The sequence below is a fragment of the Calcarisporiella thermophila genome (genome assembly GCF_041956535.1).
Source record: "Calcarisporiella thermophila strain CBS 279.70 unplaced genomic scaffold VTP21scaffold_3, whole genome shotgun sequence".
NCBI classification, from domain to species: Eukaryota; Fungi; Calcarisporiellomycota; class Calcarisporiellomycetes; order Calcarisporiellales; family Calcarisporiellaceae; genus Calcarisporiella; species Calcarisporiella thermophila.
In genome coordinates, this window is record NW_027192193.1 from 431690 (window position 1) to 446804 (window position 15115).

The 15115-nt window shown below is 43.7% G+C and overlaps 6 protein-coding genes across 6 annotated transcripts; 2 read left to right on the plus strand and 4 right to left on the minus strand.

Moving 5' to 3' along the window:
* Nucleotides 1-336: 336 nt before the first annotated feature.
* On the minus strand, nucleotides 337-1305 carry VTP21DRAFT_7054 (uncharacterized protein; the record flags this gene model as incomplete). Its single annotated transcript, XM_069397753.1, has 1 exon — nucleotides 337-1305. One exon carries the CDS (start codon nucleotides 1303-1305, stop codon nucleotides 337-339), a length of 969 nt encoding a protein of 322 aa, XP_069255281.1.
* A 1812-nt stretch (nucleotides 1306-3117) lies between these two features.
* On the minus strand, nucleotides 3118-3800 carry VTP21DRAFT_7055 (uncharacterized protein; the record flags this gene model as incomplete). Its single annotated transcript, XM_069397754.1, has 3 exons — nucleotides 3118-3165; nucleotides 3236-3615; nucleotides 3689-3800. 3 exons carry the CDS (start codon nucleotides 3798-3800, stop codon nucleotides 3118-3120), a joined length of 540 nt encoding a protein of 179 aa, XP_069255282.1.
* A 1333-nt stretch (nucleotides 3801-5133) lies between these two features.
* Nucleotides 5134-6069, minus strand: VTP21DRAFT_7056 (uncharacterized protein; the record flags this gene model as incomplete). The annotated part of the gene is made up of 4 exons (XM_069397755.1): nucleotides 5134-5459; nucleotides 5531-5720; nucleotides 5772-5914; nucleotides 5985-6069. The coding sequence occupies 4 exons, from the start codon at nucleotides 6067-6069 to the stop codon at nucleotides 5134-5136; spliced, it is 744 nt and encodes a 247-aa protein (XP_069255283.1).
* Nucleotides 6070-6487: 418 nt separating this feature from the next.
* On the plus strand, nucleotides 6488-7909 carry VTP21DRAFT_7057 (uncharacterized protein; the record flags this gene model as incomplete). The annotated part of the gene is made up of 2 exons (XM_069397756.1): nucleotides 6488-6777; nucleotides 6844-7909. 2 exons carry the CDS (start codon nucleotides 6488-6490, stop codon nucleotides 7907-7909), a joined length of 1356 nt encoding a protein of 451 aa, XP_069255284.1.
* Nucleotides 7910-8399: 490 nt separating this feature from the next.
* VTP21DRAFT_7058 (uncharacterized protein) lies at nucleotides 8400-12153 on the plus strand (the record flags this gene model as incomplete). The annotated part of the gene is made up of 3 exons (XM_069397757.1): nucleotides 8400-9474; nucleotides 9594-11269; nucleotides 11332-12153. 3 exons carry the CDS (start codon nucleotides 8400-8402, stop codon nucleotides 12151-12153), a joined length of 3573 nt encoding a protein of 1190 aa, XP_069255285.1.
* Nucleotides 12154-13485: 1332 nt separating this feature from the next.
* On the minus strand, nucleotides 13486-14690 carry VTP21DRAFT_7059 (uncharacterized protein; the record flags this gene model as incomplete). Its single annotated transcript, XM_069397758.1, has 3 exons — nucleotides 13486-13636; nucleotides 13694-13782; nucleotides 13845-14690. The coding sequence occupies 3 exons, from the start codon at nucleotides 14688-14690 to the stop codon at nucleotides 13486-13488; spliced, it is 1086 nt and encodes a 361-aa protein (XP_069255286.1).
* Nucleotides 14691-15115: the final 425 nt, after the last annotated feature.

Below are 15115 nucleotides of genomic sequence, written 5' to 3' on the forward strand. Positions count from 1 at the left end.
GTATTTCTCCGCAAAATATACAGTTTATTCTTCCTTCGGGCGATGGAGGGAGAAAAAGAAAAAAATCATCAAAGCTTCCAGTTCAAAAAAAAAATTTACCAAGTGATTACAAAAAAAAAGAGGAAGAGAAATAAATACTTGCATCATTTAAGATATAATTAAAAGACAACGAAAAGAAGTTAGAGAAAGAAAAACAGATGGTTTGAAATGTGTGTGGGTATTATATAAAAGAAAAGAATCCCAATTGAAATATTAATTATTTAAATAAGCTAAAACCTAAATAACAAAAAAGAGGACCTGCCGAAGAAAGGAAAAAAAGAAAATAACGAATGCTCATCACCATTGTTCTATTCCAAACACCATCCCCATATTGTTCTCTTGTGGAGCATCAGGAGAGGATGGGACAGACCATTGAGTCTGATCAAGGAACCAGTCATTCCACATGGGAGGTTCAGGCTTCGGAAGAAGCAGCGGTTTTGATGGCATGGAGGCTGCCCGACGAGCACGTACAGATTCGAACTGGCCGCTGCTGTTCTGGCCATTTGCATCAACATTCAGTGCCTGTTCTGTGGAGCTCTTATTGGGTACGCTCTCGTTCTCTTCATCTCCATGTGCACTAATATCGGTTTTATCAGTATCTTGCTGTGCGACGGAGGGAGTCGACGGACAGCTGGAGCGTCTACCCTCTTCCTCAAACTCCTCCAACCCCTCTTCTCCAGAGCCAGATATACCCATATCGCTCAACGATTGCATCTTCCTGGATTTTTTGTGAAGCTGCTTCATCTTCGCACGCTTGTTCTGAAACCAGATCTGCACTGACCGAGGGGGCAAGTCCAGGTGCCTAGCGATATGCAATCGAAGCTGGGTGTTTGGGCTTGGGTTAGCAGCGAAAATCTCTTGTAATATAGCAAGCTGCTCGGGGGTTGTGCGAGTGCGTTTGCGAGATTTCGTGACTCCGGCTACGGTATGAGGCAGTGATTGATGCTGGGAGAAGAAGTAGGGCAAGTGAGGGGTAGAGGGCGGATATGTGAAGTGTTGATAGTAGGGAGGGGGGGTCGTTGGCGTAGGAGGATGGGCATAGATATTGGCGGTTAAGGGAGTGGGGGGGGTATAGGGCATGGGATCGACTAGTTTGGAGGGGATCTCGCATGGAGTAGGCATCTCAAGAGGAGGAGTGGTGGGCCAGGTAGCAGGCATCATCTGCCTGCCAGAGTCACTAAAGTATGAAAACGGATCCATGCACTCTCGCCCCATATGTGGAGGGGGCGCTATGGTAGCGGGCAAGATGGTAGGAAAAGCTTGCATTGTGATAGTGGAGGAGAAGTATTTAGAGTTGATCAGAATTGTGTCGATCAATTGCTACGACTGAGAAAAAGGTTTATTGTATAATTAGGCGACGAGAGAGAATATAATTTATACGAATTTTTTTTACGAGAAAAAAAACGCAAAGATAGAAGGAAAAAAGGTCCCTTATAAAATGTTTCGCAAGTCTAAATTTCGATACCGCCGCTTCGGCCATCCTCCTAACCCAGAAATTGGGAGAATATTGTAAGAATAGGGAGTGTGTATTTGAAGCAAGGATTTGATGGCGGCAAATAGAGGACGCTTGTGCTGCGTAATACAATCGACTTGGGGCCACCGTCACTGTATCACCCTCCAATAAAGTGGGAGGTATTGGCTTTTTTTATGAGAAGCAAGGTTTCAGGTTTGGGTTTAATAGGTCCTCCTCCCATTGATTGCTTTTTAGCTATGTATTTCTTTCATATGTCATCACACCGTTTGGTTGATGCGTGAATAGAGCCACGCTTTTTTTTTCCTGCGCTTTATTTTTTTAGACTGGAGGTGATTTTCGAGTGAGTTTGAGTAAAAAGCGAAAGACCCTTGTTGCACACTTGATCACTTGTCCTCAAGCTTGAGAAAAGTGCCAAGTACAGATGAATATAAAACATCCAAAATATCTCGAATCATGTAGGCGAACGGATAACCCCGACAGTGGAAGTTTAGGTGGGTTCGTGGACGGTTGCTCTAATATTTTAGTGATCGAGTAACACAATTTCAGGAGAAAGTTGAAAGACAGGGGAGAAGAAAGAGGAAGGCGAGGTTGATCTGTGCGAAGCCAAGATCCATGTCAACCGCGCATCTCTGTTAAAGGAATAAAGGCCGTAGGAGCCTCAATGGCACGGGGGAGCGAGAGTCTAGACTCGTGGGCTGATTCGATTTTGCTTAAGCTGATGAAATTCTTGACGAATCTGAAACCGTCTGGTATTCAAAGGAGGAAAAAAATTTGAATGGCAGAAACCAGCCGAGGAAGGGGCCTTGAGACATTGACTCTACTACCTACATGCTTTTTTTTCCTGTTACCAATGGGTGTCGTGCCGTTGTTTTGCGGTGAAATTGGATTGCAGACCTTCAGCTTGTTTCATTAAACTTGTCTTTGTCATGATTTTTTACTTTAGTGATTCATTTTCGTTACGCATCGTTCTTTTGGCTGCATGATTTCAAGGTGTGAATTGGAGATCCCACGAGGCTAGCGCAGGCATGCGTGCGTCATATGAAAGGAAGCAATTCCGCCGACTCCAAGCCATTTTTTCTTTATGTAGGTCCGCTTTCATTGCCGCCCTTCAGGGGAGCCGCCGTCTCGTGAGAAGGTTGAATCATTCCTTCCAAATTCAATGGCCCCTAAGCAAGAAATTTCATATGCATTGGCCACGCAAACTCAAAATTATTGACCAATTCTACCAGTGGGCAGTAGCGATCCAATCCTTTCCTCTCAATGCTCCACTCTCCGGGGTTATTAGACCGGCCGTGCTTGTTAGCTCTAATTTACGCACGATCTTTTTAGATGAAAAGCACCAATCTCTTGCAGAAGGGAAGATTAGGCAATAAATAAAGCGAGAGCAAGATTAATATTAACAAAGTTCACGGGCAGTAGAGGAGGGGAGGAGAGGAGGGGGGGGGGGGTAAATCAAGCCAATAAATGAAAAAATGCTAGAATAAATAACAAGGATAATTTCAATGTATAGAAATTAGAGAGGATATAAACTTCTCAATATAAAACAAGCATTATGTGTATGTAACATGTGTAAAGGACTGGCTCAGAGCCGGCTATCACTAACTCTATTCTTCCAACTCTTCGATTCCATCCGTCGCATGGCATTGGTATCCCTAAGAAAATCGCAAGGGAAGAATTAAGCACTCAATCCATCTTCACAATCGTCAATTTTATTCTCATTACCTTGGGCTCTATAGAAGCAACGCAACTAAAGAATTGAATCGGACCTAGTCCTTTCTTATTTGGCGGATTCCACTTGAGTGTCAATTGTGGTCCGATTGGCTCATCGGTCGTTGTCACTAGTGCGGCACCATTATTCTCACCTTGACATCCATCCACAGTGGCAAATCCATCTCCAGGAACTTCCCAAACCCCAACATGCTCAAGAGTGAGGGTAGTTGCGATGATAACGAGATGATTGAACTGACGCTTGCCCCCATCGATAATAATGGGGACTGCTGGGCCTCCTGGTTGCCACTTATTGTAAGGGAGTGTTACACTCCACGTAACTCCAAGATCCATCTGAGCACCAAAATATTTCTTCGCATCCATAGTTGTTACATCTAAATTCAATATAATAATAAGAAACCGAATCACAGTGAGCCAAAAATCTTACATTCTAAGTTCTATTCCTACCTGCATTACAAGTGTCTGCCATATTCAGTCGATTTGTGCCAATAGTGGTATTAAGAAGAGGAGCAGCAAAACATAGCTGGAAGCAAAATACCAGTAAAATGTATTTTAACATTGTGGAATGATGTGCTAAGGATAGTAAGGCAATAACCAAAACTGAGTATTGAGAGCCTTCTCTTATATTACTGTCGAGCTGTCTAACCTAAAAATATACACAATCCGTGTAACACAGCCGTGTCCTATCATTGCTTTTGCCAAGCAGGTTGGTGGCTTGTCCTCCTGCCTTATTCTATTTTTATTTTGAAAAGTGACACCAGCTGGGCCCTATTCCTCTAAATAACCCCGTTATTTACCAACAGTTTTAAGTATGGAATTAAGTCACTCTGGATTTGTGATCCGAGAACAGAAGGAGTCGGCTAGTAGAGAGCTATCTGCGCAATATGTCACTGGTCCTCCATGGATTCATTAAAATTAAAAATAGATAATTAAAGAGCCGAAGCTTCGGGTTTGTTGTCGCCCGGTTTCTCAGATATCCGAGCCTCTTTTTCCTTAATATATTATTCCAGGTCGATCGGGCTTGGATACAAACTCGGTATAAATCAAAAATAGCTTCCTCCCTCCCTTTTTCGGTGAAGAGTTGATGTCATGAAGCTGTTTTTAGAGTTGTCCGGTTTATAATAGCTTCTAACCTATTCTTGTCCTGAGATAAAACTACTGTAGTAAATGCTATAGAGCACAGGGTAATGTGGGAACACTTCTCATACTACTATTGATGTTCTTCCTCCGACCAGCAGAGAACTTCAGATGTGAATAATTTACCTATCGGTCCGCCAATATCGAAATGTATACCTCTCGTTATCATGACATTCTAACGAAGATGCTGATTGTATCTATTCAACACAGCCGAATTCTGTTTACAAATTGTATTGATTAAAGTCAACTGAAAACCACTATATCAACATGTCTCTCCTTAAGCAAGTATAATAGGCCTTCCCCCTTTCTCTTCTCTAGTTGTCTGTTACGTACCACAATTCTTTTTCTACGCTATATGTCATGGAAGATGGAGAGTTGTCTCTATGAGGCGTATCGTATTTTACAACGGGCTAAAAATTTTAACGGATTTAAGCCATACTTTATACTAAGGTCTTCTAGACAAATGAAGTCCGGCTTATTGCCATAATCCAAGTATTGCATCGGAACACTCAAAATTTTGAAGCTTTCCCAGTCCCTCTCAAAATGGAATCCAAGAACCTAGGCATTTTTACTGGTTAAAATATATTGCCAAATATACTAAAGGATATTATATTAAAATTTTAAGTGCAATGTTCTCAGTGCTAATGAAAATGCTTGGCTTCTGCGGAATGCATTAAAAATAAAGAGAGAGATAACAAATTAATAGAAAATAAGAGCACCAAACGAAAATAGAGCTATAAGAATGGTGTTTCTTTCTAAAAAGTCTCCTCCTCATCTTGTTCACCTTCAACCGGAGGCTCAAAACCCTCCTCTGTGTTATAAAGGATAGCTTGAATTTCGGCAAGGGTTTGCGAGGAAGGATCCGCCTCGAGCTGCTGCTGCACAATAACCTCGATCTGACGTAATTTTCCAAAATAGAAGTCGCGCTCGTTCTCGAGGCTCTCCGAAGTGAGCTTTAAATCATCGAGCTGTGCGCTGAGCTCTTCTATCATTCGCATGGACTGTTGTGAGTCGGCCCTGGAGCCTGGCGCAGAAGTTCTTCCAGCGGCCGTTACAAGCCCACGGCTAGCTTGACGCGTGGCTATAAAATTATAATAGCTGTGACATTTAGAGAAGATATTTTTTATAGTAAACCAAGTATCGAGCACATACCACCGGCGCCATTCCGAGACGTGGGTCGACCTGCCACAGGTTTCACATCTTGAACTCCTTGTCCTTTTCTTCTTGCGAACGCGTCGTACTCTCCACCAGGATAGAATTGATCCCAATATCGCTTGATCCATTGAAGAAATTCAAGATTATCTTGCATCTTGCATTTCACGAGACGGTCTATTGGAATAGGCTAGATATATCTATTAGATGTTGTGATTGCATCCCATTAGATGAATAATACCTTATCTATCTTATGCTTGTCAAATGCGCGCTGCAATACTTTGAAATTGTCCAGAAATTCGTATTCATGTTTAGTCGTGAATTTGATCTTGTTCATGGGAAGGTCACCGTAGATGGAATCGATGATCTGGCAGTAGGCGGCACCTATATAGAAACACATTTTTACGCGTCATCAGTGGTGATCGAAAAAGCAATTTGGTTTGGGCAGTATTACCGGTTCCGCATTGTTCAATCTTTGAATAATTCAGTTGGAGTAGATTGTTTAGCCATTGCAATAGTTCTGTTCGCGATTCCCCCATGGTAGATGATTAAAAAAGTTCTTTCTGGTATTTTTTTGTGCGCCCCTAGTGAGACTGTCGAGAGTGTGGAATTCAAATCCAAATTTTTCAGCTGCACGGAGCTGTATCTCTCGTAATCCGACTAATTTAACAGCTGGGTTTTTGCCTCTGTTTCATATTTTTCTTTGCTTCCTCTTCTTTCATCGTTCCTTTCTTTTTCGATTTCGCTCTGGAAGTCATCGGAAAGAGTAAAGACAAAGAAAGAAAAGGGCTAAGAAAAGAAAGCAGGCAAAAGAAAAACCATCTCATTCCTATATTTTACGATTAATGACGCGCTCTGCACACTCCCAATATTGAAGGAGACCCGAGCCGCAATATATATACATATCATTGTTTAGAGCTAGGCAAACTCTTCTTTTCCCCTTCTTTCTTCCCGCCTATGTCTACTTCATTGCTCCCTGATAATGAGCTAAATTCTGCCGAGAAGCCACAGCCGCAAGCTAACGAAAATGTTCAGGCAATATTCGACTCTCCTGTTACCGAACGCCAGGCCATTTCTCCTCTGCCCCCACCACCCTATTCACCGGTTCCCGAGGCAGGGGATCGCCTGGTATTGGAAATAAATGGAACTGAAAAAATCAATCATTTGGAGGATATGGTCTCCTCGATGCGCACTGTGCTAACAGACCAAGCGTGTGCAATGAACGAGCTAAATTCTCAGTTATCAGAGTAAGCCATTATTTTAGTTGTTTGATATTGCTGAGCATAGTTATTAAGATGTTATTTCATTTAAAGTATCCATTCCTTACTGTCCAAACTTGAATTTTGCCGTGATCATAAGCGGGAAAATTTTCAAAGTTCAGGAGATACGTGTTGCTCAAAACTACATTCTCCCGTGTCAGCCCCACTAGCTTTCTCGTCCCTACTGCAGCACGACAAAAGCGAACAGGATTCGTTATTAGCGGGAAACGATAATGAGTCATCTGACGATGAAGTCTACTCGAGGATTTGCAACCAATTAGATTCACTCATCTTAGATGCTCACAAATCCCTTCAAGAAGGTCCATCATCTTTTTCTCACGATGATGTTACTCCGGTGGATTGGAGAGGAGGCTCATCAAGTGACTTTCGCGTTCTGCGTGAGAATCACTGTGCCCTCGTTAACTCGATTCGACGCGTGGATTCGAGTCTGCGTACAGTGGATCGCTTGACTCGAGAATTAACCATTCCCGGCGCAGAGGATGAATCACTATTGTCAGCTCCCTGTGAGGACAAAGGAGAGACAGTAAATGCTAAACGAGTAGTTCGCGCACGTCGAAGAGTGGAGTTTCGCCGTATACCTCCCGCCTCCCCTCAGCCACACTATCAGCGGACACAAAGGCCAGCATTCGTGGAGTCGAGGGAGCAGCAGCACACTGGGTGGCTGTTTGTTAGTCTAGTTTGTTGGACACTTGTGCTTACGTTGAGCGGGCTACTATTTAACTCGTGGCAAGTGGAGTTGGTACGGGAGCGAATTATGCGCTTGGTGCTACAGGCTGCTTCGGCAAGTGGAAAGCAGTTGACGGTGACGGCTCGAGGGGAGAGGAAGTTATTGAGAGCGGCAGATGCCACTGATGCAGACGAATGGGTGGATATTTCTAAACCCATGGAGGCCGCAAACGTGCATTTAGCCCAGGTGCGGAATTTGCGAAGGCCCCTCCTAAAACATAGATCGATTCCCCGCCTTCGGCGCCAGCTGTTACTTATGTCTGCGGGAACCACGCCAAAAATGAATACCTCAGGGAGAGAGCGCTACCGTGGTGCCAATGCGCCAGATAATTCCCCTTCTACTATGGCGAAGAGAAGAAGACTCTCAATATAGCGCTATGAATTATTCTCTTGTATTATGCTCGCTTTAAAATCTAGTTACTACCGCTTTTAACTGTACATTTTCCCCCCTTTTCGTCCTAATACCACCCTACAATTATCTGCTGCACTTTCTTTCCCGTTGATATTGAGATTGAATGTCTTCGTTTCAATACGCTTGGTTATTTTCTTTTGACTGACTTTTTTGTTAACTGTTGCCCAGTGTTTTTATGGCTATAAACGTAATAGTCAAGATAATAGAATAAACGAGATTGAATCCAAAACACAGGGGCTACACAGATTCTGAAATCGTTTTTTTTTTTTGCCGCCAAATTTATCAATTTTGCCTTTTATTAATTGATTTTAAATTTTTCTCGCGGCCACACTAGTTTCTTCTTTCTTCACGCACAAAGCGGCATTAACCATTTTTCAAGTTCACTCATAGTCTTTTATACTAATCTGCTTTAGCTTGTATTATTTTATGTTAATTGAAGTAACATCCAAAAATGACAGACATTCATTCTCATACTTTACCTGTCCATAGTCCCAAAACGGCAGCGACCGGGGTTAATGACATGACCGCCTCCGAATCCATTGGCCCCAATAACACCTCCAAACTCGAATTGCAGCAACAGGAAGCGAAACAGCAACCAGGGATAATGCGGGACGCCAACTCCACGGTGGCGCTGGAGGGAAATGAGTCCGAGGAAGACGAGCTGAGCCTAAATCACCAACGGGGCAATGGGCTGAACTCAGGATTGACAGCTTCTGCTGCAGGCGATGTCGGGACAAAAAACGAATTTGCCAACCGTCGTAGCGGAAAAGTGTTTAGCGAGGGCCAATATGTACCCCCTCCTCTTGACGCCGACAAATCAGTGGCATTAGAATCGCTTCAGGGAATTATATCCACTCTGCGCACAATTCCGCCTCAGCCCGACGGAAAGAAAGCAAACGCGCAACAGCAGCGAGTAGAGATCGGTGATGGAAGAATTGATGCTGCTCTTGGTTCCGAATCCTCAGAACACGCGCCTCCTACAACGAATAAGGGAAGAGGAAAAAGAAGAAGTGGACTGCAGGAAGGCGTGAGCTTTAAAAACCTAAATGCAGAAGAGGACAGCGATCAGCAATCCAGACACCAAGCAATTGCAGAGACGGAAGCAAAATTAGTGGGGTCATACGCCTCTCCCTCGTCTTCTTCCCATGTGAACGAGGATGGAGGAAGCTCCTCTCAACGGAGAAGATCCTCTTCACAAGGATTAAATGCAAATTATATTTACGGTTCCCAACAATCTCAACAATCTAGACGACGCTCAGCGAACATATACTCGGAGAGAAAAACCATGGCGCCTCATGCACAAGCGCAAGCATACAGCCAGGAAAGAGGAAGACCTCGAAGATACACTACATCAATGGCAGCGCCCCCTCCTCCTGCCCAACTTGGGGGCATGGGTGGGAGCAGACCCTCATCGCATTTACCACCTCTGGCAGAGATGGACGCTATATTGGGTGCAGCGAGGAAGAGGTACACTTGGCAATCGCCCGGGTCTTTGGGATACGAAGAAAACTGGAGAGCTAGTACAGGTAATGGGTCGCTTCGTTTATTTCATTCCGAATCACACATGGCCGTCCTAAGGATTATCTGATGTTTATATTCATCTTGTTTGACGCTCTTCTTATATTTGACTTGGCAATCTACTTAGGAGAACCTTATATGCCCCGCCTCTCTGTTTACGGATATCCTGACTATTATTCACTGCCGCTCTCTTCACAGCAGCCACTCCATTTCCAACTCCAGTCAGGTCAACCGCTACGTCGTCCTCTTTTCATTGCCCATCTTCCTCAGTCTGCTGTGATTCCTCTCCTCAAGTCTAAACACCTCCTCCGCGGCACTTTGCACATCAATTACAGAAACCGCTCCGATGCATACGTCACATCTCCCGATCTAGATGCAGATATCTATATCTGTGGATCACGTGACAGAAACCGGGCGCTAGAAGGAGATGTCGTGGCTGTCAGGCTGGTGGACACGGATAAAGTGTTACGAGAGAAGAGAGAAAAGGAGGAGGCCAAGTCGATCAAATATGGTGGCAGAGCAACTGGGGAGGTTCGAGTGAGGACCGAGGAAGATGAACTGCCTGAGATATTGTGCACGGAAGTGTGTAATGTGGAAATGGAACGTCCGAGATATTGCGGAGTGGTTGTGGCGGTGCTCGAACGCTCACCGGGACAAATGTTTTCTGGAACCTTGGGATTATCGAGGCCAAGCACGGTTAAAACTCGAGAGGAAAATGGTGGTGGTGGAGGAGGAGGAAAGGGCGAGGAGGATGCAGATGAGGAGGATGAGAGAGGTTCCAGACCCAACGAAGAATACAGCGGCCGAGGCGGCAATAGACGTCAATCTTTTGGCGCGGGAAAAGAAAACGAACGTCCAAGGATTGTATGGTTTAGGCCTTCAGATAAGCGAGTGCCACTTCTCGCTATACCTGTGGACCAGGCCCCGCCCGGATTTGTAGAAAATGCGGACGCATTTGCCACGACTCTTTTCCTCGCCTCCATTAAGCGCTGGCCTATAACATCTCTTCATCCATTCGGATCCCTTGAGCGCGAATTGGGAAAGGTGGGCAATCTCAGCGTTGAGTTGCGTGCTTTACTTGCAGATCACAACGTGGTCGACACGCCATTCAGTAACTCAGCATTGGCATGCATTCCCCTAAATGTCACCAACGCGCAGCAATGGCAAATCCCTGATGAAGAAGAAAAATACCGTCAGGATTTGCGTGAACTCTCCAGTTTCACTATCGCCGACGATGCTTCGCGCCAAACGCAAGCTTTCTCCGCCCGCTGGGTTGCTAACGGAAATCTCGAGGTTGGAATACACATAGTGGATGCCGCCTATTTTATTCGTCCGGGAAGCGCACTAGACAAGGAAATAAAATCAAGAGGAATCGAGATCACCCTTTATAATAAGAAAAGGATTCCGATGGTGCCACAACAATTGGCCAATGGTGTCCTCAACCTTGTACCCGGTGAAGATCGCCTCACAATGTCAGTACTCTGCACCTTAACTCCAGAGGGCGAAGTTATCGAAACTACAGCAGAGCAAAGTATAGTGCGCACTCGCACTCGATTAACACTCGAACAGTGCCAGGGCGTGATTGATGGGGGAACACTGTTGGAGAATTGCCCGGAGAAGGAGGAGGTTGAGGATGGGGTTAGGAGAATATGGCAGGTATTGAAAAAGCAAAGAAGTGAAAGAATACGGCAGGGAGCGGCTCTCATTGAGCAGGAACGTGTTGAGTGCACGGTTGACGAGGGTGGGCGTGTGATCAACTGTGAGGTGAAAGAGAAGCTAGACGCCGAGAGAATGCTTGAGGAGGTAGCCTGGATAGTTTTCTACAATAATATCCTCTAAACTCTAATCCTTTTTTCCTTCAATAGCTGATGTTGCTAGCAAACTTTTTCGTCGCGCAAAAAATTTCTTCACATCTTCCGGACCAAGCCCTTCTCATAAGTCAACCTCCTCCCTCTTCTCGAAAGCGAGACGAGTTCCTCAGCATTTGCCGTGAAATCGATTACGTCGATTTGCCTCTGTCTTTCGCGGACCACATGCTTACACCTAAGGACATCATGAACATCCTCTCACAAGTGTCGCCTGAGCAGAAGCAGGGCATGTTGACCTTGGCTACTAAGCTCCTGGAACCTACACATTATTTCTGCACTGGTACAACCGATATATCTAAATATCAATACTTTGCAAACAACCAGCCGCTCTACACACATGCAACCGACCCTGTGGGCCGCTATGCAGACTTGGTAGTACAAAGGCAACTAGAAGCTGCATTAGCCGATAAAAGCTTCACAGTTGACAGGGAAGGAATGTCCCGCGTTGCCGAAGTTTGTTCTGCTCGAGAACGTTCTATGCATGAAATGAGGGCTGCAACGCATCAGATACTCATCTGTCAGTTCTTACGAGACAGAAAGAGTCCAGTGAACTGCGAGGCAACAGTGCTTTCGTTTGATTCGGACGCTGTCGAGGTCTTGGTCCCTCGATACGGTATAGAAAAGAGGCTCTATTTGGATCAAATGCCTTCAGTGGAACATACGAAAATCGGTGGGGGTGAACTTAAAATCTGGTGGCGGGGAGAAGAAGAGCACCCTCAGGTGCTGAGGATACTAGGAAAAGTCAAGGTTAAGCTATTCGCAGTTGTGGGGAAATATCCGCCGGTAGTCAAAGTGGAACTCTTGAATCCGAGAGTCTAAAGATCTTGCATATGTATATAATGTTAAGTATAAATATGTGTATATATGGCCGTAAATGAACAGGTACCGAATTGTATACAGTTGCAGCTCCATTAAGATGTATATAAAAACTCCCTTTTTCAGTTGTTTTATATAGTATAGTCCATTATTTTTTATTTGAATTTGTTAGTATCAAAGAAATGAATTTTATTTATTTTGTAATGCTCTTAATACATAGGACATAAGAATTTTATTTAAAACGATTAAACAAATTTGACTAGCTAAAGTAAGAGTAGTGAGCAAAGGTTGCTTGCAGAGGAAGTACTACTCTAAATCGTTTGGATGCGAGGGGAATAGCATTGGCCCTTATACGTACTTGTGTCAGCCAAATTTAATCTACTGTGGGTGGTGGTTCTGCGGCCCCTATAACATTGAGATTTTGGATTTATAACTTTTTACTCATATGAATGATAAACTGAAGCCACAGCGTAAGCATTGATGACGTTGTTCACAATCATCTTCCGCGGAAACTGTGTCGTTGATGTAGTTCCAAATTCTAAAGGCAAGCCCCGAGGGTGGCGTTCAAATTCGAGCAAAAGCATAATCCTGGCGAGATTGTGCAAGTGTTATAGAATACGGATTGGGTTCGTGTAAATAGGGGAGCTAGACGCCAAGCGGATGAAAGATCAAGTACAAGTGGAGAATGCATTCGTTATGCAGAGATGCTTTGAAATGTAACATGCAGTGTGACATACGAGTTTATAGCATAAATTCATGTATATCCTCGCGGATTTTCGATGCATGATGTGCATGTATTAATGCATGGCCACCCAAGCCGCACTGGGTGGCAACTGCATCCGTTAGGAATGCATCTAATATAATGATCTGCGTCTCCTCTTATTTAAATTATGCAGGCAAACTGTGTAATCATCTGCCACAAAAATCAAATGATTGATTTCTACTTGTCACTCAGCAATTGCCTGTCCCAATATAGACGTAGAATATTGATCGAAAAATAAAAACTAATTTCAATACATACGTTTTATTGAAAACAAAAGAAATGAAAGAAGGATGAAAAAAAAAAGAGAGGGGCGAGGGAATATGTTCAGAAAATTATATTAGCGAGATGAGAATAATATTAATATAAAGATGATCGAGAAAAAAATATGAAAATATAGGACGGAGAAGGAGGTGTAGTCATAGTAATAACATTAGGTATAAAGAAAATCTCACACTATTCACACGAAACTCAACGAGAAAGGGCAAGATAACAAGCACAAAAAATTAAGGGGAATAATATCATCCAATGCAAAGGATACCAAAATGATATGTTTTAATTGAGGAATAAGCGTGCTATAGGCGCTTACCAGGTATTGCAAAGAAGAGGAGTGTAAGTAGGAGAGCTGGCAACGCGGATATCAGCCACCATCGCCGTGCACGTTTAGAGAGCAAGCGCTCGGCGCTTGGGTCTTGGATACGAACGAAATGGAAGAGTTGGGTCTCACTAATGATCAAATATGATTAATGACAAATCCATAAAGCCCTTTTCAAAGATATTCACCTCAATCTCAAAATGATCACGGTAAGTGGGCATAGCTCAGTGTAACTTGCGGCGATATTGTATGTTCCGATCCAAAAGGGAATTAGGCACTATAGGAAAACAAGGCCGTGTTAATGATTAGCAGAGCTGGAACTGTAAGGGGCTCAGTTACCCAAAATCGAGTAGTTCTTGGATGGATATCCAGAAATATCAGTGAAAATTCCACAGTGAAAGCGCAAAACAGTGCAAATAGGCCAACACCCCCTCGAATCAGTGCATGTAAAGGTGTCAAGTTCGAACGAGTTTGCCTCGCTATGAACCTAGGATAGCCATCCCTTTCCAAGTGATCATACACCTTTCGCTTAATTTCCTGAAAGGAAGCCTCGATATCTTCGAGATCTGCATTCTGAATGCGTTCATAGGCCAGATGGCGCATCCACCCTGGAAGGAAAGAAAGATTGCACTCTGCGTGAGGAGCCAGGTAAAGCTGATATAAACGTTCAGCGCATCCACGTATCTGCTTTGAGGTAAGCATTCCAGTAGGGCTGAGAAAATTATAGAGGGATTCAACGGTGGAGGGTTTTCTTTCCATCACCCGCCATAAGCCATAATCGTCATCTTCCACTCCCTCCTCTTCTAGCTGTGGAGTATGCAGTGTCAGAGGTTGTGTGTCCATTGAGACGCCCAAGCCAAATATATCTTCTGCTCCGACACTCAGATTTGTTGTCGAATTGTAGGATGGACGCTTCTTTCGGAACATTCGAAAAATTTGTTCCAGCTCGCGGATGTGAAGCAAAAACATTAATTCGTGCGCGTGATTATCAGCATGATAGTGTTGCAAAAATAAGCGGAAACTATAGAGGCAAAGTGGGGTGCGTGTGCGCCGTAGTAAAACATCGTGCAATGTGGGTAAACCATTAGGATCATAGAGATTATATTGCCGATAAGGCTCATCAATGATTATGTTGATTGAGGGGTGGCCCTTTTCCAATATGGTGTTGCTCCATTGTTGGCTCATTATTCAAGAAAAGTGCAAAAGCAGTGCTATTGCTCTCGCTCTTGCTCGTGCTGTTGAAAAAAATTGAAAAAAATTGAAAAAAATTGACAGAGTGCTGATTGCAGATATGGTATTGTAATAAAAAAAGAAAATAGTAGAGGCGAAAGTTACAACTTCATTCTATGTAATCATCCAACTCCTCACCAATTCATGAAAATATGAAACATCATAATCGAATAATGACAGCTAAAGAGAGTGTTAAATTATTAGGGTATATTTTGATGCTAGATTATGGGAATAGAAGGATATTTAATTATAAAAAAAAAGAAAGTCGATAAGTGAAATATGAGAAGTTGAAGGAGGAAAAATGCGAAGAATTTTGTTTCGTTTTTCAGTGTGCAACCTCGCGCGTCAACCAATTTTTCAAAGTCCGGTCAAGTTGGGAG